Source organism: Eretmochelys imbricata, chromosome 1, assembly GCF_965152235.1.
Source record: "Eretmochelys imbricata isolate rEreImb1 chromosome 1, rEreImb1.hap1, whole genome shotgun sequence".
Classification (NCBI taxonomy): Eukaryota; Metazoa; Chordata; order Testudines; family Cheloniidae; genus Eretmochelys; species Eretmochelys imbricata.
Genome location: NC_135572.1, coordinates 264,529,557 through 264,549,446, shown reverse-complemented (window position 1 = coordinate 264,549,446; position 19,890 = coordinate 264,529,557). Strand labels below are relative to the sequence as shown.

At 49.6% G+C, this 19,890-nt stretch overlaps 1 protein-coding gene across 1 annotated transcript in view; it reads left to right on the top strand.

Moving 5' to 3' along the window:
* MYH9 (myosin heavy chain 9) overlaps positions 1-17,385 on the top strand; it is a 97,838-nt gene extending 80,453 nt beyond the window's left edge. The window contains exons 29-41 of the mRNA XM_077829301.1: positions 3,569-3,673; positions 5,612-5,764; positions 7,249-7,497; positions 7,992-8,204; positions 9,153-9,365; positions 9,753-9,914; positions 10,239-10,367; positions 10,684-10,772; positions 10,967-11,090; positions 13,952-14,160; positions 14,658-14,766; positions 15,473-15,645; positions 15,860-17,385. Coding sequence (XP_077685427.1) covers positions 3,569-3,673; positions 5,612-5,764; positions 7,249-7,497; positions 7,992-8,204; positions 9,153-9,365; positions 9,753-9,914; positions 10,239-10,367; positions 10,684-10,772; positions 10,967-11,090; positions 13,952-14,160; positions 14,658-14,766; positions 15,473-15,645; positions 15,860-15,977 — 2,046 coding nt within the window. The 3' untranslated portion in view covers positions 15,978-17,385. The remainder of the gene's footprint in view (positions 1-3,568; positions 3,674-5,611; positions 5,765-7,248; positions 7,498-7,991; positions 8,205-9,152; positions 9,366-9,752; positions 9,915-10,238; positions 10,368-10,683; positions 10,773-10,966; positions 11,091-13,951; positions 14,161-14,657; positions 14,767-15,472; positions 15,646-15,859) is intronic.
* Positions 17,386-19,890: the final 2,505 nt, after the last annotated feature.

The window sequence follows — 19,890 nt, the reverse complement described above, 5'->3', positions numbered from 1 at the left end:
ATGGCTGCACAGGCGCTGACTTTCCAAAGTGCCGGGGTGCATATGTGTGTGTGTGTGTGTGTGTGTGTGTGACAGACACACATATTGCCCCTTTAAGTATGCTGCCCTTTGAAGTAGATCAGCAAGTTCAGACACAGCAGCAGCTTCCAGCAAGCTCCCTCTGTCCTGAGACCTGTGTTTCTGAGCCTTGTTGTTTCCCCTCCCTTCCCCCCCGTGGAGATGGGATACAGGAGCGGGGGGAGGGGGGACCCCCTGACATCAGCACCGCTCTCCTCCTCCTTCTCCTGTGTGTCGTGTCCTGTCGTGAGTCTGTCCGTCCCCCTGCCCCGGCCACACGGCAAGCAGGAGGCTCCTAGGAGCAGCTCCAAGGCTTAGGTCAGGAGCAGCACACGGCAGTGGGGGGAGGGACACCTGAACTGTGGCAATTGATAGCCTGCTGGTTGGCAGCCCAGCCCCACACCTACTTACAGGGAGCTGAGAGGAGGGCTGCTGGCCAACCCTGGTTCCAAGCCCCCATGAGGATGGGCTGCTCTTCCAGAGAATCCTGCAAGCAGTGGACAAAGCAGGCGGCCAAATAACGTTATAAGGGAGCATTGCACAACTTTAAATGAGCTTGTTCTCTAATAGATCAGCGATGTGACAACGTTAACCAGGATGATGTTAAGTGAGGAGTTACTGTACTTACCTCACTGCTGCGGTGGGCCGACTGCAGAAGTCCTTGAAGGGGTTCCATTCGACAATCCTTCATACTCTATCGAATTGGTGTAAGACGCCTCGGACTTTGGCTGGGGGCACATATCGGCATCCTCCGGACTCGGAGGATGTGGTTCCTGGATGAAGCGTGCTTGCACATGAACGTCAGAGAGCTCCAAGCAGTCTGGCGTGGCGTGCGGAGGACTGTTTGGGCAAGGTGGTACAAGTCCTGACGGACAACACAGCCTTGATGATCCATATCAACAGGCAAGGGGAAGCACACTCGTTGGCTCTGTCAGGAGGCGCTCTGTCTATGGGACTTCTGAATCAGCAATGAGATCCACCTGGAAGCTTGTCACCTTCCTGGTGTCAGGAATATGCTGGCGGACCAGCTCACCAGGAACTTCTCACCACGAGTGGTCACTCAATCCAGAGGTAGACTGCATGATCTTCCAAAGGTGGGGAATTCCCGTGGGGACCTGTTCACTACCAGACAGAAAAGGAAATGCCACTGGTTTTGCTCTCAGCAAGGTCTGAGCAAAGGCTCCCTCTCTGATGCCTTCCTCCTGTTGTGGTCAGGGAGCCTGATGTATGCACTCCCTCATTCCGTTAATCAGCAGGGTCCTGGCAAAGGTCAAGAGCGACAAGGTGCAGGTCGTCATGATCGCCCAGACATGGCCTCACTAGCACTGGTTCAGCACACTCATGAAACGGTCAGCGGCCTCTCTCTGGCCCTTGCCCAACCGACCGGACCTGCTGTCACAGGACCACGGTCGACTCTTACACCTCAACCTCAGGTCCCTCCACCTTTTGGACAGTGAAGGGGTGTCCAACAGGTCCTCCTGGAAAGCAGGAAGCCCTCAACTAGACTGATTTAACTGGCCAAGTGGATGAGGTTTTCCTGCTGGGGATCTGAACGGGGCATCTCTCCCTCGTGTTCCTCCATACAGGCTGTCCTGGACTACCTGCTCCATTTGAGGAACCAGGGCCTGGCACACTCTTCCATTAGAGTGCCTCTCACGGCCATCTCCACTTTTTACCCACCGATCCAAGGACAGTGTTTTCCCATGACATGACGGTCAGATTACTGAGGGGGCTCGAGAGAGATTTCCCACAGGTACAGGCCCCTGTCCCATAGTAGGATCTTAACTTGGTCCTCTCTAGGCCCACCAGCCCGCCCTTTGAGCTGCTGGGTTCCTGCTCCCTTTCCCACCTGTCATGGAAGGTCACGTTCCTGGTGGCAGTGATGTCAGCGAGATGGATCTCTGAAATTAAAGCCTTGACCTCAAAAGCTCCATACACAGTCTTCTACAAAGACATGGTTCAGCTGCGGCCCCACCTGGCCTTCCTGCCGAAGGTGGTCTCCACCTTCCATATGAATCAGGACATCTTCCTCCCGGTTTTTTTGTCCCAAACCGCACAAGACCAGTGAAGAGAGGCGTCTTCATGCCCTAGACATTCGGAGGGCCTTGGCTTTCTATTTAGAACGTACCAAGCCTTTCCATAAATTGACTCAACTCTTCATTGCTACAGCCGATAGGATGAAGGGTCAGCCGGTTCCATCTCAGAGGGTTTCCAATTGGATTACCTCGTGCATAAGCACCTGCTACAACCTGGCGGAGGTTCCACCGCCCCCGATTGTCAGAGCCCACTCAACGAGAGTGCAGGCATCTTCGGTGGCCTTCCTGGCGCACATCTCTATCCAGGACATCTGTAGAGCTGTAATGTGGTCCTCTGTTCACACGTTTACCACTCCTCATGCCATCACTCAACAGGCCAGGGATGGCGCTGGATTCAGCAGAGCTGTGTTGCAATCAACATGTCCGTGAACTCCTACCCGCCTCCAGGGGTACTGCTTTGGAGTCGCCTAATATGGAATGGACATGAGCAAGCGCTCGAAAAGACAGTTACCTTTTCTGTAACTGGTGTTCTTTGAGAGGTTGCTCGTGTCCATTCCATGACCGGCCCTCCTTCCCCACTGTCGGAATTTCCGGCAGGAAGGAACTGAGGGTGGGGGGAGCCAGCGGCACCCCTTGTATCGTGCCATGTGGGCACCAGAGCCAGTCCCGTATGGACACTGCTGAGTGAAAAATTTTCGGTGCGTGTGGTGAGTGCACACGCCTCATATGGAACAGACATGAGCAACACATCTCAAAGAACACCAGTTATGGAAAAGGTAACTGTTTTTTGTGTGTCCTTGTTAATTCCACTCCTAACATGAAGCTTTTTTACGCTGGGGTTCCATTACTTACGGCTCTGAATGTGGGCGTTGTGGGGGTGGTGGTGTCACAACTCCCTTTCTATGTGGCGAATTAGGAGATGGCGGGCCCAAAAAGTTTATAATATGGGGGTATATTATGGGAAAGGTGGAAAATGACTGCTTAAACTATTGCTGCTGACTCCATAAGGGAGAGGTAAACCTTTCCCTCCCTCCCACTCAAAGTGGACACTGCCTCATGGTGCCTTCATCATGTAGGGATACCTAGTGAAAATATGAGTGCAATGGGTGGAAGGCATACTGTGATTCAAGAAAGAGCAGAGACGTGGTGCTGAGGAACTGGCATCTCTAGTCTTGGGGCAGGTGGGTGTAAGAAAGCAAAATATCAACAATTCCTTTCTGTAACCTTGAGTAATTGTGTAAAATCTCCCATGGGCTGCAGCAGAATGGATAGCCAGTGCAGGCCTTCACAGATGGGGAGATTTGAATTGAGGTTCCATTAGTGTAGTCTTCATCCTTGGCGCTCTTAGATATCGAACACATCCTGTTTGCAGCAAAGAAGGTGGCTTTTTCGCAAGTCAAAAGCTGCGCATCTACTCCTAGTTTGTTCGTTTGTGGTTCTATTTGATAACTGGCATGCTCTAACTTCTCTTGCAGGTCGAGCTGGACAACATCACAGGCCTTCTGAATCAGTCTGACAGCAAGTCAATCAAATTAGCGAAAGACTTCTCTGCTCTGGAGTCACAGCTTCAGGATACCCAGGTGAGGAGTGGGAGTTGCAGCATCCTTATGTACTGTATTCATCATACTTGCCACAGTAGTAGAGCACAGAGCAGATCTCGGCACTAAATGCCCATGGACTTCTGCTCATCAGGTGTTTCTGGCTGATGTGATATGCTGAGTGGGTCCCCTCAGGAATGATCCCTCTGTCTTCTACCTGCTCCACCAGTAGATGGAACAAACTTAACTTCCCTTACCCCAGGATTAGAACCATTCCCATCACTTTTCCACTTGAGTGCTGTGTGCTGCCAATGCAATGTTCTCACTTTAACATCATGGTGCATACTTGGTGCATACTTCGTTTTTCAACTACTTTCCATTTGTAGTTTCCTGTGAACTCCATAGTGACTGGCACAAAGTAGACTTATTTGGAAGTGAAGATAAAAGCAGTACATCAAATACACTTGAATGTTTCAGAAAATCTTACTCTGTTAAAATGGGCTTGGATATAAGTGCCATTTTAAGTATATGGGCCTGCAGCCAAAGGGTTGAGTTCTGGGGATACCCTACAGAATGATGAAGGTGGTCAGACTGGATCCAGTATTCATCTGGCAGAGTAAACAGTGTGTAGATGAAATATAAGTATACTAAACTGGAAGGCACTGAACAACAGGGAGGATGCATCATAATCCAGAAAGGATTAATTGGGAAGGGGCAAATTAGAAAATAGTCTTAGTACTTGTTGCTTCTGGCCTTAGACTATAAATTCTTCACAACAGGGATTCTCTTATTTGTACAGCACCTTGCACAATGGTTCCAATCTTGCTTGTGACTTAGGTGCTACTATAATACAGATAGCTTATCCAAAGTTACTGTTGAAAAGGTTGATATGGACCTCTGATTAGAACAGAATGAATGGCAGCAAAAGGCCAGTGTAGTTTGGGGCTTTGTATGCAGATGCAGCATATCTCTGTCACCTCCCTGTTCTGTGATATGCTTCTGATGCAGCCATGCTTAGACTATTGCATTCGGCTCTGGGCATCTCTTTACCAGAAAGATTGACCAATTAAAGACTGCTCAGAAGAGTAACTGATTAAGGGGCTGGATGGGATGTCTTATGCAGAACTTGCCTAAGTGGGGAGTGTGATGAGCCTACAAATTTGGGGGTGTAAATGCTAAGGAGAGGAGAAGAATTATTTAGTGGTCAATGGTCTGATGACATTGAGGGGAAAAGCTTAAGTTGAATATTTGGGGGCTGGCTGTAAGACCCGTCAGTTTTTGAAATAAGCTCCATCTGTTGTTGACACCTGTGTTCTTGGAACACGTAAAAGTAAAGTAGACCCAATATTAATACACCACAGAACAATTGTGCATTGGCAGGGAGATTGAAGAGATCAATATCTTTAGGTCAACTAGTCCAAGTAGTGGCAGCATGATTTTGTCAATGTGGGTACTACCCTAGGACAGTTTGTAGATCACAATCACTTCTCTGAGCAGGCGTGTGAAAGGCACCAGCTGCTTAAGAGTGAATTAACATAGTTAACCTGTTCTGATTTTCAGTATTAAAGTCCATCATGAAACGGGGATGGCAGAATACAGCTAACTGCCCAGCATGAACTGTTGAAGGCGTTGAAAAGCTTTGTGTGCTGTTTGCAGAGAACCCTGGGGAAAGGATTATGGGGTGGCTGAGCTGGGAGGCAGATGCTAGCACTTGTGCATCTCAGCTGTACATAGTAAAAGAGTGCCCTTCGATGTTTTAGAGTAGGACTGGAAATAGGAGTTGTGGGTGTTCTCCCTGGCTGTACACTGACTTGCTGAATGACATTAAGCAGTTATTTAAACCCTATTGTTTTCTCTTTGAAAGTAGGATTCTTCAGCTGAATCTCCTGAGTTGACATCTGTGTTGGGTGGTTGGGGCTTGTAAAGTTCCTTGGCTTCCTTAAACGAAAGGCTCTACATTTCAATGTCTTTGCTGTGTAGGAGCTTCTGCAGGAGGAGACTCGCCAGAAGCTGAGCCTCAGCACCAAACTGAAGAAGGTGGAGGATGAGAAGAACAGCTTCAAAGAGCAGCTGGAGGAAGAAGAGGAGGCAAAGAGGAACCTGGAGAAACAGATCTCTGCCCTTCAGCTGCAGGTACAGAACCTGCATCTCCTAGAACAGGGGTCGGCAACCTTTCAGAAGTGGTGTGCAGAGTCTTCATTTATTCACTTTAATTTAAGGTTTCGCATGCCAGTAATACATTTTAATGTTTTTTAGAAGGTCTCGCTCTATAAGTCTATATATTATATAACTAAACTATTGTCATATGTAAACAAGGTTTTCAAAATGTTTAAGAAGCTTCATTTCAAATTAAATTTAAAATGCTGATCTTACGCCGCTGGCCTGCTCAGCCCGTTGCTGGCCTGGGGTTCCGTTCACCTAAGCCGGCACCGGGCTGAGCGGGGCCTGCGGCCAGGACCCCAGACTGGCAGTGGGCTGAGCGGGGCCAGTGGCTGGGACCCCAGACTGGCAGTGGGCTGAGCGGCTCAGCCTGCTGCCGGTCTGGAGTCCTGGCCCTGTCCACATAGAGTAGGTACTTACCTATTTCCCTGGTTCTAGCCATTCTGTTCCTCTCTGCACTGAGATGAGGCTGGTAGTGTGCTGAAACAGGGCTGGGGGTGAAGGAGCAGGTTGGGGTACAGGGTCTGGCCAGGAGCTAGAATGAGGGAGGGGGCAGGAGGTTTGGCTGTGGAGTGCTTACCTGGGCAGCTCACATATGGTGCGAGGGGTGCAGGTGGAAATGGGGGTGGGTGTGTGTGCAGGAGCTCCTGTTTGGTGCTCAGGGTGGGGGTGGGGATGTGGGGGGTGCAGGAGTCAGGGCAGGGGGCTGGGGGTGTGTGAGGAGGGGTCGTGGGGGTGTTCCCATCCCCCTGCCCTGAGCGGCTCACGGCAGGGGGCTGGAGGGGATATGCCCTGATTCCACCCCCTTCCCCAAGGTCCCTGCGGTTCCACTTTTCCCTCTCCTCCTCCGTGGCAGGGAGGGAGAGAAGGAGGGGCAGGAACCCTGCATGCTGGGGGAAGAGGCCGGGGGGGAGGGAGAAGCTTGCCTGCCCTGCAAGGAGAGAGCAGTGGGCGGGGAAAAAAGCAGGCCGGGCAGGATTTTTAGTGGCACGCTGCTGTCTGCCTGGGTCCGGCAGACAGCAGTGTGCCACTAAAAATTTGCTTGTGTGCCATGTTTGGCATGCGTGCCATAGATTGCTGACCCCTGTCCTAGAACAAACCTTCGTACTGGGGGGCGGGAGGGGAATAACGAGCACAAAGCTGATTCCTAGGAAATCTAGTTCAGATGGAGAATGCTGGTGCAATCTGGATTTGTTAGCAAAGGAAACTATCCTAAGGAAGCAGTGACCTTGCAGGGGTCAGGCAACTGAAACATTTAGTAATGAATCAGAGAGAATCGTCCCTAGAAACATCTCTTTAGCTATTTGAGGAGAAGGGGGACTCTTCATCCCACACACCTCGTAAGTCTGACTAACACGATCACTTCAATTCTAAGGGAACAATTTCTTACCTCCCCCCACCCACACTAGAGGTCTCTGTGGTTTGGCTTAATCTCTGTTCTCTTCCCCCTCCCCCAGGTAGCAGACACGAAGAAAAAAATGGATGATGGCCTGGGCTGCCTGGAGGCAGTGGAGGAAGCCAAGAAGAAGCTGCAGAAGGACTTGGAGGCCATGAGCCAGCGTTATGAGGAGAAGGCAGCTGCTTATGACAAGTTGGAAAAAACAAAGACTCGGCTGCAGCAAGAATTGGATGACCTCATTGTGGACCTTGATCACCAGCGGCAGATAGTCTCCAACCTGGAGAAGAAGCAGAAGAAGTTTGATCAGGTAGTGTCAATCATGGGATATACAATGGGAGGATCTTCCTTCCCAATACTGCCTGCCACAATGTAGACATCTGTTTAGGGAATGCATATTCCTTTCTGAACCATAATGGGGGTGGGGAGGAGGAAGCTGGCACTGGTGAAAATTCATGTTCCTTGCATGTGAATTCTAGTGTCACCTCTTGTCCAGGGGGACTGAAATTTTGAGCCTCATCTAACTTGTATAAGTGTTTGGGAGCAGACCCAGGTCATGGGCAATGGCAGCTGTCTCTTTTTGGACTTGCATATAAGTAGTGACTGTGACTACTATAGAAGTCTATAGTCAGTAGGGTTCTAGTCCCAGCCCTGCCAGTCAACTTGGGAGCCAAATGCTTGGCTCTCAAGACCCGTGTTCTCTGCATTGCCCTTTCCGCCCAAATCTGAGACACTGTCTGGAATGGCACTTAGAGATAAGCCTAGCTCAGGAAACCTCATAGCAGTCATTCTCTCTTCCTTCAGCTGTTGGCAGAGGAGAAGAACATCTCCGCCAAGTATGCAGAGGAGAGGGACCGAGCTGAGGCAGAAGCCCGCGAGAAGGAGACCAAATCCCTGTCCATGGCCAGAGCCCTGGAAGAAGCCATGGAGCAGAAGGCAGAGCTGGAGCGGCTCAATAAGCAGTTCCGCACAGAGATGGAGGACCTGATGAGTTCCAAGGATGATGTTGGCAAGAGTGTAAATATACAGTTAAAACATCTCCCTGTCAGTGTGACACCTGCATGCCAGCCTGTTAAGCAGATTCGTTGAGAAACTTGCAATATAGGAGCTTCTGTAAAGGAATGCAACTGGGAAAACTGAACACATGTCGTGGGTTTAGGAGTAGGAATAGATTGTTTTGTTTTTATTGAGTGTGAGTGAAAGGCAGGAAGGAGAGATTAAAGGCGCAAGCTGGGCATTGGCTAAGAGAAGCCCACTACCCATTGTGGAGAGACGAGAGGGTGCCAGGTGAGCCTGGCATTTGAAATATAGGGAGCTAGCCAGAGAATGGGAGATTGACCCAGATCTGAAGATGCTAAAGATTCGTGCTAACGCAGGGGGAGGCTTGAAAGGGAGTTTGAAGCACTTCCACATCTCCGGCAACATGACACGAGGGTGTTTCATGCTGCAGTGAGATCAGGACTGGCCTAACACATGCTTCTCCTTTAAATTTTCCCAGGATGCCTGATCAGAGGGAACAGGAACATGCAATAGAATCATAAAATATCAGGGTTGGAAGGGACCTCAGGAGATCATCTAGTCCAACCCCCTGCTCAAAGCAGGACCAATCCCCAATTTTTGCCCCAGATCCCTAAATGGCCCCCTCAAGGATTGAACTCACAACCCTGGGTTTAGCAGGCCAATGCTCAAACCACTGAGCTATCCCTCCCCCTGAGCTGAGGTCAAGGTTCAGATTAAAGGCTCTCAAGTATGCGAGCAACTTTCTTTAGCCTTAATAAGGGGGCATCATGGTGCTAGTACAAGGAAACTGAGGGTGATGTGGCAGGAAGGGCAGCAGGGTCTTTGCATCGTTTCCTCAGTGAGCTGCTGCCCTATTGATGCATCTGGATGCCTCTCTGCTTTTGGGGTGGGTGAAGTTGGTGGCTGTGTTATTTGGGTGATCTGATGTATGTGTTCATGCTACAGGTTCATGAGCTGGAGAAATCTAAGCGAGCTCTGGAGCAGCAGGTGGAGGAGATGAAGACCCAGCTGGAAGAGTTAGAGGATGAGTTGCAGGCCACAGAGGATGCCAAGCTGCGGCTGGAAGTGAACCAGCAAGCCATGAAGGCACAGTTTGAGCGTGACCTCCAGGGCCGGGATGAGCAGAATGAGGAGAAGAGGAAACAACTGATCAGACAGGTCAGCATCACTCCACAAATCCTGGAAGTTGTCTGCTCAAAGGGAACTGCTTCTCCATCTGCCCTAGGACAGCTGGACAGTGCCTTTCCAGATCTAGCCAGTGCCATTCCAGGAATTCCTGTTATCATTGGGAGGCATTGCTAGAGCTCCAAATCACTCCCTGGTGTGTGCCCCTCATGTACCATTGTCACAGCACTTGCACTGTCTGTCAATCCAAGAAACCAGAATAGTGCTTTCTTGCTGAGGGAACACTGTCTTAACTCTCTCTCCCTTGTTTCCTTCCGTCCCCACCAGGAGAGAGAATGACCTCTGGTTATCTTTTTGTGGGAGATGAAAGGTTCATGCTGGCTTGTTTGGTTTCCATTGATGCCTTGTTTGTCCCACCAGGTACGAGAGATGGAGGTGGAGCTGGAAGATGAGAGGAAGCAGCGCTCCATGGCTGTGGCTGCCAGAAAGAAGTTGGAGATGGACCTGAAGGATCTGGAAGTCCAGATAGACTCTGCCAACAAGAATCGTGATGAAGCCATCAAACAGCTCCGCAAACTGCAGGTGGGGGATTTCAGTCCTGTGCCTGCTGCCTATGTGGGGGGCATGGGGTGGAGACTTGGTTTTCCCTGTCAGATTCATGCATTTTCATCACCCAAGCGGTGTGGCACAGCATTAGAAGCTTGATGTATGCAACAGTTCAGTTGGAAAGGTTCAGCAGCAATTCAGATGTCTCTCTAACCCCGATCTGTGTCAGTCCATTAATTTATTCCCCTATTGGTGTTGCAAAACCAGAGCAAATTTTCCTTACTTTTTACCACTGCTTGTGTAATGTAATGGGAGGAATGAAGGATGTTCTCTGAAGTCACCGTTTTGTTATCTCTGCAGGCCCAAATGAAGGATTATATGCGGGAGCTGGATGATGCACGCACCTCCAGAGAAGAGATTTTGGTCCAAGCCAAAGAGAATGAGAAAAAGATGAAGAACATGGAGGCTGAGATGATGCAAATGCAGGAGGTAATGGAGCCTGCATTCAGGCAGGAGGGCCTATTCACTTACTTTAGCCAAGGAGTAGGCCACTGTGCAGCTCCACAAGCCATCTCTGAGCACAGCAGTAACCCTCCACAGTACTAGGCTCAGTTTCCTCCACATGCTCGGCCCTTTCTTGTTAGTTGAATAAGAGTGACTCAAACACAGGAAGTCCATGTGGAAGTACAGAACACTAGTCCTCTTACTTCTTGGAATTTGCTCACTACTAGTAGCTGTTTGTCCTCTGAGCTGCATTAATTGCTAATTTCACATTGCATCACTGACCGTCTCATTTTCATTCCAGGAACTTGCAGCTGCTGAACGTGCCAAGCGCCAGGCCCAGCAAGAGAGGGATGAGTTGGCTGATGAGATAGCCAACAGCAGTGGCAAAGGGTGAGTAATAGCTCCCTTTGCTGGGGAGGAGAAGCTGATTTGGGGAGGTGCCCTACATAAGCATATACTCTAGCCTGTATTGTAATAATCTGTTAGATGCTTACTATTTTGAAAGGCTATAACTGGTAAGCTTTCTCTAGGGAGTGCACTGCATCACCACCGCCCAGAGACTTAATTCTTATTGTCCTCATTAGAGCCCTGGCCTTGGAGGAAAAGCGACGTCTAGAGGCCCGGATAGCTCAGCTGGAGGAGGAGTTAGAGGAGGAGCAGAGCAACACAGAGATGGTCAATGACCGGCTCAAGAAAGCAAACCTTCAGGTACCTGCTTAGTCTTCCCACCAGCTGGCTCTGGAAACTCCCAAACTGAGTTCTGGATGAACTTCCTCCCGTCTTCCAAACAGTACAGATTCCCAAAGTGCTTTACACAGCAGTGTCTGTGCACTGCTGAAGATAAAATGGGATAGTCATTCAGTGCTCACTGATGGCTCATACTGACCCTGGGATGTTAAAACCTCTTTGTAAGAGAAGGAAAGTAGCTGGGAGTGTCCCCCAAACTCTTAAGAGTCCTGTCCGGTCACCCTTTGTAATAAGGGGTGACTGATAGTTCCCTATCAACATTAAATATTTTGCTTCTTATCCATCTCTGTAATATATTGGAACAGTCCCACTCTATAGAAAATCACTTTTCACTGCATGCTCCAAAATGATTAACCTTACCAAGTGCATCAGTCCATTGTAGTGTCTTTAAATCAAGACCTTAATCTGAATATTCTTGGCATATATTTGATTGTAAGATTTTTGGGGCAGGGACTATTGTTCTGTTTGTACAATGTCTAGCACAATGGGGCCCTGGTCCATGACTAGGACTCCTGGTTGCTACTGCAATACAAATGATATATATTGTCCACCTTACCTAGAGGGTTAAAATAACCTGCCTGATTGCAAAAGTGAGTGAGATTAGTAGTTTCGCTAGAGGCAGATCTGCAGGTTCATTCCTAAATGGGAGCGGGGAGAGAGGCACACCGGTGAGAAGGGAGAACATGACCAGTCATAGGAGGAAGGGAGATGACAAGGGAGTGGATGCTAGGGCATGCTCAGAACCTAAAAAAGGAGCAGTTGAGCTGGCCATTACACAGCTACTGTGGGAAGAGGGCAGCCACACTTCCCTGGTCAGCTTCCAGTACATGTCGAGGGGGCAAAGAAGCGGGGGGAGGAAGTGGGGGTACAGAAGCCAAATCCTAGAATTCTGAAGCACTTAGAGGAGAGGAAAGTGATAAGGAACAGTCAGCATGGATTCACCAAGGGCAAGTTATGCCTGACTAATCTAATTGCCTTCTATGACGAGATAACTGGCTCTGTGGATGAAGGGAAAGCGGTGGACATGTTGTTCCTTGACTTTAGCAAAGCTTTTGACAGTCTCCCACAGTATTCTTGCCAGCAAGTTAAAGAAGTATGGGCTGGATGAATGGACTATAAGATGGATAGAAAGCAGGGTAGTGATCAATGGCTCCATGTCTAGTTGGCAGCCAGTATCAAGTGGAGTGCCCCAAGGGTCGGTCCTGGGGCCGGTTTTGTTCAATATCTTCATAAATGATCCGGAGGATGGTGTGGATTGCACCCTCAGCAAGTTTGCAGATGACACTAAACTGTGAGGAGAGGTAGATACGCTGGAGGGTAGGGATAGGATACAGAGGGACCTAGACAAATTGGAGGATTGGGCCAAAAGAAATCTGATGAGGTTCAACAAGGACAAGTGCAGAGTCCTGCACTTGGGACGGAAGAATCCCATGCACCGCTACAGACTAGCGACCGAATGGCTTGGCAGCAGTTCTGCAGAAAAGGACCTATGGGTTACAGTGGAAGAGAAGCTGGATATGAGTCAACAGTGTGCCCTCGTTGCCAAGAAGGCCAATGGCATTTTGGGATGTATAAGTAGGGGCATTGCCAGCAGATCGAGGGACGTGATCGTTCCCCTCTATTTGACATTGGTGAGGCCTCATCTGGAGTACTGTATCCAGTTTTGGGTCCCACACTACAAGAAGGATGTGGAAAAACTGGAAAGAGTCCAGCGGAGGGCAACAAAAATGATTAGGAGACTGGAACACATGGGTTATGAGGGGAGGCTGAGGAAACTGGGGGTGTTTAGTCTACGGAAGAGAAGAATGAGGGGGGATTTGATAGCTGCTTTCAACTACCTGAAAGGGCGTTCCAAAGAGGGTGGCTCTAGACTGTTCTCAGTGGTAGCAGATGACAGAACAAGGAGTAATGGTCTCAAGTCGCAGTGGGGGAGGTTTAGGTTGGATATTAGGAAAAACTTTTTCACTAGGAGGGTGGTGGAAACACTGGAATGAGTTACCTAGGGAGGTGGTGGAATCTCCTTCCTTAGAAGTTTTTAAGGTCAAGCTTGACAAAGCCCTGGCTGGGATGATTTAATTGGGGATCGGCCCTGCTTTGAGCAGGGGGTTGGACTAGATGACCTCCTGAGGTCCCTTCCCACCCTGATATTCTATGATTAATTCTGTCTGGTTCTTGGCCCAGTAGCTAGTGAAAGCTGAATTTTGGTATATCTTTCACTTCAGTGGACTGATGATGTAAAGGAGTGTCTGATCTTCAGAGGCAGTCCCCACTATGCCATGCAGTCAGCACTGACTATATATCAGGCAGAGGTCTGGGCTGGAGGTGGCTTCAGTTTCTGTTACTGTTCCCTTGAAAACAAAATGTCTCCAGGGTGCTCCTGGGTAGCTGAAATGTGAGTCTGTCCTAAGCATGTGGCTCTGGCACTTGATTTCTGGCAGACCTTTCTTATGGGGGCAGCTGGATGCTACATTGCAGGGCAGACCATCACTGCTGTGGCACATGGCCTATGGCTGAGTTTGGCTAGCAAAACCAGCCCCAGAGAAGGGGACCTAGCAGACTTAACTCTCAATCCGTTCAGCCCTGGGCTTTTCTTGGATGAAAACTTGAGCAAACCAAAACAGGCTTCTGGGAGAGTTTGTCCTTTTGTGACCATGGAGAGCGTTGTGCTACATGGTGCAGAGTTAGTCAAGCTTGACTTGTACAATGTAAGCTTTTCTGCTCACGCTAGAGGTCCTTCCTGACAAGCGTCCATTGGCGAGTAGAAATAAATCAGTCTTCCAGCCCAGAACCCTCTTGGCATGCTGAGTCTCTTCTCTCCCCAGATCGATCAGATAAATACTGACTTGAATGCCGAGCGCAGCAATGCCCAGAAGAACGAAAATGCTCGCCAGCAGATGGAGCGTCAGAACAAGGAGCTTAAGGCCAAGCTGCAGGAGATGGAGAGTGCAGTGAAGTCCAAGTACAAGGCTTCTATCACTGCCTTGGAGGCAAAGATAGCACAGCTGGAAGAGCAGCTGGACTCAGAGACCAAGTAGGTTCTAGCAGAACCTCCTGTCATGTTAAAGGCCACTGGCCCCTCTGATGTACTGGCACAGAGCAAAATCCTACTCTTGAGTGCTGTGTGCCAGCCTCTTGCAATGAGTGCTCCATCTGGTTATCAGGAAAGAGTAGCTCCACTGACCTCCCCTGTTCTCGCAGCAAACACCCCTAATTCCTAGCCTACCAAGCTTTGCCATTCCAGGAACTGTAGCTCTAATTCAGTGACCCCTTAGCATCCCCCTCAAACTCTGGCAAAGAGATCAGACTGACTAGCTAGTGCCCCCTGGGCATCTCCAGGAAACCTGACTTCTGTCCCTTTTGCTTTGCCAACATCCTGAGTGGAGCTCTGTCTCCTTTCATTCCCCTGAGGTGCAATGACTAGTGAAGTCTTGTTCCTAACCCACATACATGAGTACTTTCTGTCGGGGATGGTGCCCAGAGGGTCACCAGAGATAATCTGCTACCTGAGCTGACTCTGTTTCTGCACAGGGAGCGCCAGGCTGCAGGCAAACAGGTGCGCCGTGCTGAGAAGAAGCTGAAGGATGTCTTGCTGCAGGTGGATGATGAGAGACGTAATACTGAGCAGTACAAAGATCAGGTATGCGCAAATTACACAGCGTAGCGGTCTGTAGTTTTGGCTTGTAGCTGGTGGATTTCTCCTACCTAAAGACACATCTGCTTCATCAGTTACAGAATAGTGGCGTTATTTTCTCTGTAGACTTTCCACTCGCTGTTACACTGAGGATATGGCTGCCCATGGTCTTAGCTCTGTCCCATTTAATGGCCGGTACAGCTGAAAGGGTGATGCTTTAAGAACAGCCTCTCCCCTTCAGTAACTTCTACAGTTCATCTGTGTAGCATAAGTTGGAACGATGTTCTGTAACTGAGTCAGCTCAGCCTGGCATCTTAAAAATCCAAATTCTGTTCCTCCGCTTCAAATCCCAGAGGCAGATTCCTGTGTGGTCTCCTCTGTATGGTGGAAGGAGAGTGGTGGCAGGTGGTGCCGGCTGTTGGCCTACTGAGTGAGCCCAAGCTGAAACATCTGACCCTGTTGTATGAAAGAGGCAGTGTGTGGAACACTTCCTGCACTACAAGCTGAAGAACAAGAAGAAGCAGAAGGAAAAGCTTAAAACTAAAATAAATCCCAAGTCCAGGCATCTAACCTCAGGGAGCAAAGAGTAAGAGTAGGTGCCATTAAGGACTCGGCTTCCTTCTGGTGTAACTCCCTGCTGCAGCGCTAGAGCCCCCACGAAGGGCTAGGAGTGAGCTTTCTGAAAGGCTGACTTCTCCTTTCTGCTCGGCAGGTAGATAAGGCGAACGTGCGCTTGAAGCAGCTGAAGCGCCAGCTTGAGGAAGCAGAGGAAGAGGCCCAGCGAGCCAATGCATCCCGCAGAAAGCTGCAGCGTGAGCTAGAGGATGCCACTGAAACAGCTGATGCAATGAATAGAGAGGTCAGCTCCCTCAAGAGCAAACTCAGGTAAGGGAAATCAATCATGCTTGAGAAATGGGCTCCCACCCCAGCAAGCTTCTGTCTTAGCCAAAAGCAGAGACTTCAGTGACCAGATGTGCATCTTCTCCAAGGAAGCAGTGCGGCAGGTCCTTCTTTGCCCCCCCTCCCTCCCCCAGAGCATAATGTCTGACAGACAGTAAATGAATTCTGTTGCCTTGATGTGCTGTTCATCCCTCTCTAGGCGTGGGGACCTGCCATTTGTCGTGCCGCGCCGGATCGCCAGAAAGGGCACAGGAGAATGCTCCGATGAGGAAGCAGACAGCAAGGCAGATGCTGGTGATGCCAAAGCTACTGAATAAGTCTTCTCATCTGACCCAGGTTACACCTGACGGAGTGACCTACCCACCCCTCCTCCAGTGGTCTTCCTGCAAACCACCTCCTGGGGAACACAGAGCCCATCCAACAAGTGTGTTGTGTATCTGGAGCCATTGGGCAGCTGTGTTCCTCATTTCCTCCTCTTCCCAGCTTCCAAGTTCTCTTTGTATTTAATGCCAAAGAGTTGGGACTCTAAAATCTGACCAGCAGAGTTTCATGACGACATGCACCTGTAGAACTGTCCATGCCATGGCTGCTGGTGAATCTTTACACTTGGAAGGAGAGGGGTTAGGGAAAGATTTTTATTTTATTTTATTTTTTGCTGTAAATCTACTTTTTCTTCAGATCCTAGTTTGATAGATGCAGAGAGAGCCCCTTCCTCTACTCTTTTCCCCCACCCCTCCCTCTTTGTTTGCTTTTTGGCAATCATGTTCAGTGACCTCAGACTTCTGCCTCTTTAATCTGCCCACCCAGATGGTTTGGAAGCAGTTTCAGGAATAACGGGGTGCTTTGGCCATGGCAATTCACCCTTTCTTCTTTCTAGAGCCCACAGTTCACAGGCAGGGGTGAAGGAGGGAAGCATCTTTCAGGATCACCCACCTGCGGGACTTGCCAAAGACTTTTTCTTTCTTGTTCTTACTGTCTGGCCAGATCTCGGAAGTGCAATGATGTCCTGGTAGTGTCTCTGCTTCTGTCTGATTGGCTTTTTAGCTAAGGTAGCGTGGACCAGTAGCTGGTGACAGGGACAGAGAAAGCAGAAGAATCTCTGTGTGCTTGTCTGAGAATCTCTTGAGGACCAAATATATTGAATGGTAATAGACAGAATCTAGTGGAATTTAATGGGTGTCGGTGGGAGGGGAGGAGAATCCCTCTTTTTATTGACATGTCCAAGCCTCTTGTGTATCTGCTCTGTAACCAGGGGATGGGGTTAGTTATTCTGCACCATTGACTAAGAGTATATTAAAAACCCTTTAATCTGCACAGATATACGTAAAGGGCCTTTGTGTCTCTTGTAATAAGTAATTAAGAAAAAAATAAAGGTCTTTATCACTGCCTTTCTATTGGGACCTTGGTTATATAGAGATGGTCTTTACTTTTCTACATCGTACACTGGTTGCTGGATTTACCTGTATTCTTAACCATATTGTATATGCTGCATTTAGACTTACTTATGAGCAAAGAAAAATAATTAAAAATATGAAGCTCCGATACTGTATGCCTGAAAGCGCTCCAAATTCAGGCACCACATCCCCATCGCGGTCACACCGGATTTAAAACCTTTTTTATATAAAAGTGCCTTAGCATGTGCCTCAGCTGTGTCCCCACTACAGTCAGTGATGGTTTACTGGTGCTCCACTGATGTTACCAATAAAGATGATCCATGCGCTGCAATCCGTGTGCTTGTGTTGCTGTTCCACCTTTCCTGAACGCAGTGGAGGAAGCCTGTGGAGCTGCCAAAGGAAGCAGCCCTATGGAATCAAATCGTCGGTCTATCCTGTCAGTATCACCTCAGGAGCACGTAGGCACCAGGTGACTCTTCTTAGCCCACCTTCCTATCAAGTACGAATTGGCATTACGGTACCCCAAGAGACTTCTGGGCTGGGAGCCTTTCTCCAGCAGTGGCCGGAGGAGGACATAACACCTTAACTATGCAAGACTAGATCCAGGTGGGGGAATGTGTGAAATTCTACCTGACCCAACTGGCTGTGTTCATGGCCTGCAGAATGAGGATGTAATTGTAGAAATGCTATGTCCAAGCTTTGAAATAATGTATGTATGTTACCTACCTCCCCACTTCTCCTACAGGGTTGCGGGGTGATAGGAAGGTCAATTCAGCAGAGGAGTAATGGAGAGGGATAGAAAAACCTTACTAGTGTGACGAGTGTGCTCTGTAGAGTCCCCACTTTCCTTTAACTTTCTCTTTCCTCCCCTTCCCATCCACCCTGCCTCCCAAAGAACCTATTCCGAACAGCAGCTCCAAAGGAGATACACCTTTACACCCCTTCCCCAGGGAAGGGCTTCAGCACTTGTGGCTACTGTTTTTTCTCCTCCCACACCCTTCCAGTTGCCCTGGCTGTTCAGATATGGATGGATGGATGTGATACAAGAACCTGGAGGATGGAGTCAGTGTCCAGGCTACAATGAGCTGCCTTCTCCTTTTGGGTTGTATTGAACGTTGAATATTTCTGCAGGTTGGGTGGGGGTGTGTGTGTGTGTCTTTACTGATGGACATGGTACATCCAGGTGTGCAAAGGGAAAAGCTACCCTACAGCGGGGCACAGGGACAGAAAATAACATCGAGGACGACGGGTCTCCATGCGCCTAGGTACTAGGTATGCATGATGTCTGGAGGAGTGACTCTAAAGTCACTGTTAGTACAACTGGCACTTCAGAATTCTGATCATACTAATCACTGCTGTGTTGTCCTATTAAATGCCAAAGGGTTCAGCCTAGATAAAAAAAAAAAACCTGCAGCTGGATGCTGCTCTTAAAAGGTGGGCTTACATCCTGAACTGAAATGTACAGTGGTGGCTGCAAGATCCAGGGGACATGCCTTATGTTAACCAGCAGATGGCGTTTTGAAATTGCCAGCTGCTGCTGCAAAGAGGGGGAAGTGAGTGACCAAAGTGTGGCTAGGACAAACAGGAGGGAGGAAGCAGCTGTAGCTCAGTGGAGCACAGGAGACTAGAGCCCAAGGGCAGGAGGGGGGATTCTTGTCGACACAAGTAGTGAAAAGTAGGGGGTTGATCCTCCTGGAAAGAGCAGAGGCAACCACTGGAAGAGGTGATAGGTTTAAAGCAGGGGCAGGCAAATTTTTGGTCTGAGGGCTACATCGGGTTTCTGAAATTGTATGGAGGGCTGGTTAGGGGAGGCTGTGCCTCCCCAAACAGCCAGGTATGGCCTGCCCCGGCCCCCTATCGGACCCCTGCTGCTTCTTGCCCCCATGCAGCCCCCCTGACTGCCCCTGGAATCCCTGCCCCTGACTGCCCCCTGCTGCCCCACCCAACCCCTCCTCTCATTCCTGACTGCCCTACGGGACCCCTGCCCCATCCAATCACCCTTCTCCCTGACTGCCCCCAGAACCCTTGCCTCTTGCTGCCCCATCCAACCCCCTCTCCTTCCTGACTGCCCCCCTGGGATCCCTGCCCTCTGACAGCCCTGACCCCTACCCACACCCCTGTGCCCTGACCACCTCGAACTCCCCTGCCCTTTATCCAGCCCCCTTGCTCCCTGCTCCCTTACTGTGCTGTCTGGAGCACCAGTGGCTGGTAGCGTTACAGCCGCGCTGCCCAGAGCACCAGGACAGGCAGCCATGCCACCCAGCTGGAGCCAGCCACGCCACCGTGCAGCGCAGAGCACCAGGTCAGGCCCTGGCTGTGCAGCTGCGCTGCCCGGCAAGAGCTCACAGCCCTGCTGCCCAGAGCATTGCGCTGGCAGTGCAGTGAGCTGAGGCTGCGGGGGAGGGGGAACAGTGGGGGAGGAGCTGGAGGCAAGCCTCCTGGGCCAGGAGTTCAGGGGCTGGGCAGGACGGTCCTGTGGGCTGGATGTGGCCTATGGACTGTAGTTTGCCCACCTCTGTTCTAAAGCAACACATCTGCCACTACAGAAGTGGGGCCCAATCCCACAAATCAATACTGATTGTAAACTAGATTCTATACAATTTAATGGGGGTTGCAAACTTAAACTTGAAAGCATTACATGTAATGCTTGTATTTTGGATGAGAAGTTCCTTTGTTTGTGAAAACCAGTTAAAAGCATCCTTCATGCTTGTATTATTGGAGCCTCGTATGAGAGAAGACAAGTCACGTAGGAGACCACTCTTTAGCAATGCGCTTACTGCCACTGCATTGCTCAAACACATGGCTGATCAGATTTTACAAATACAATGAATACTTA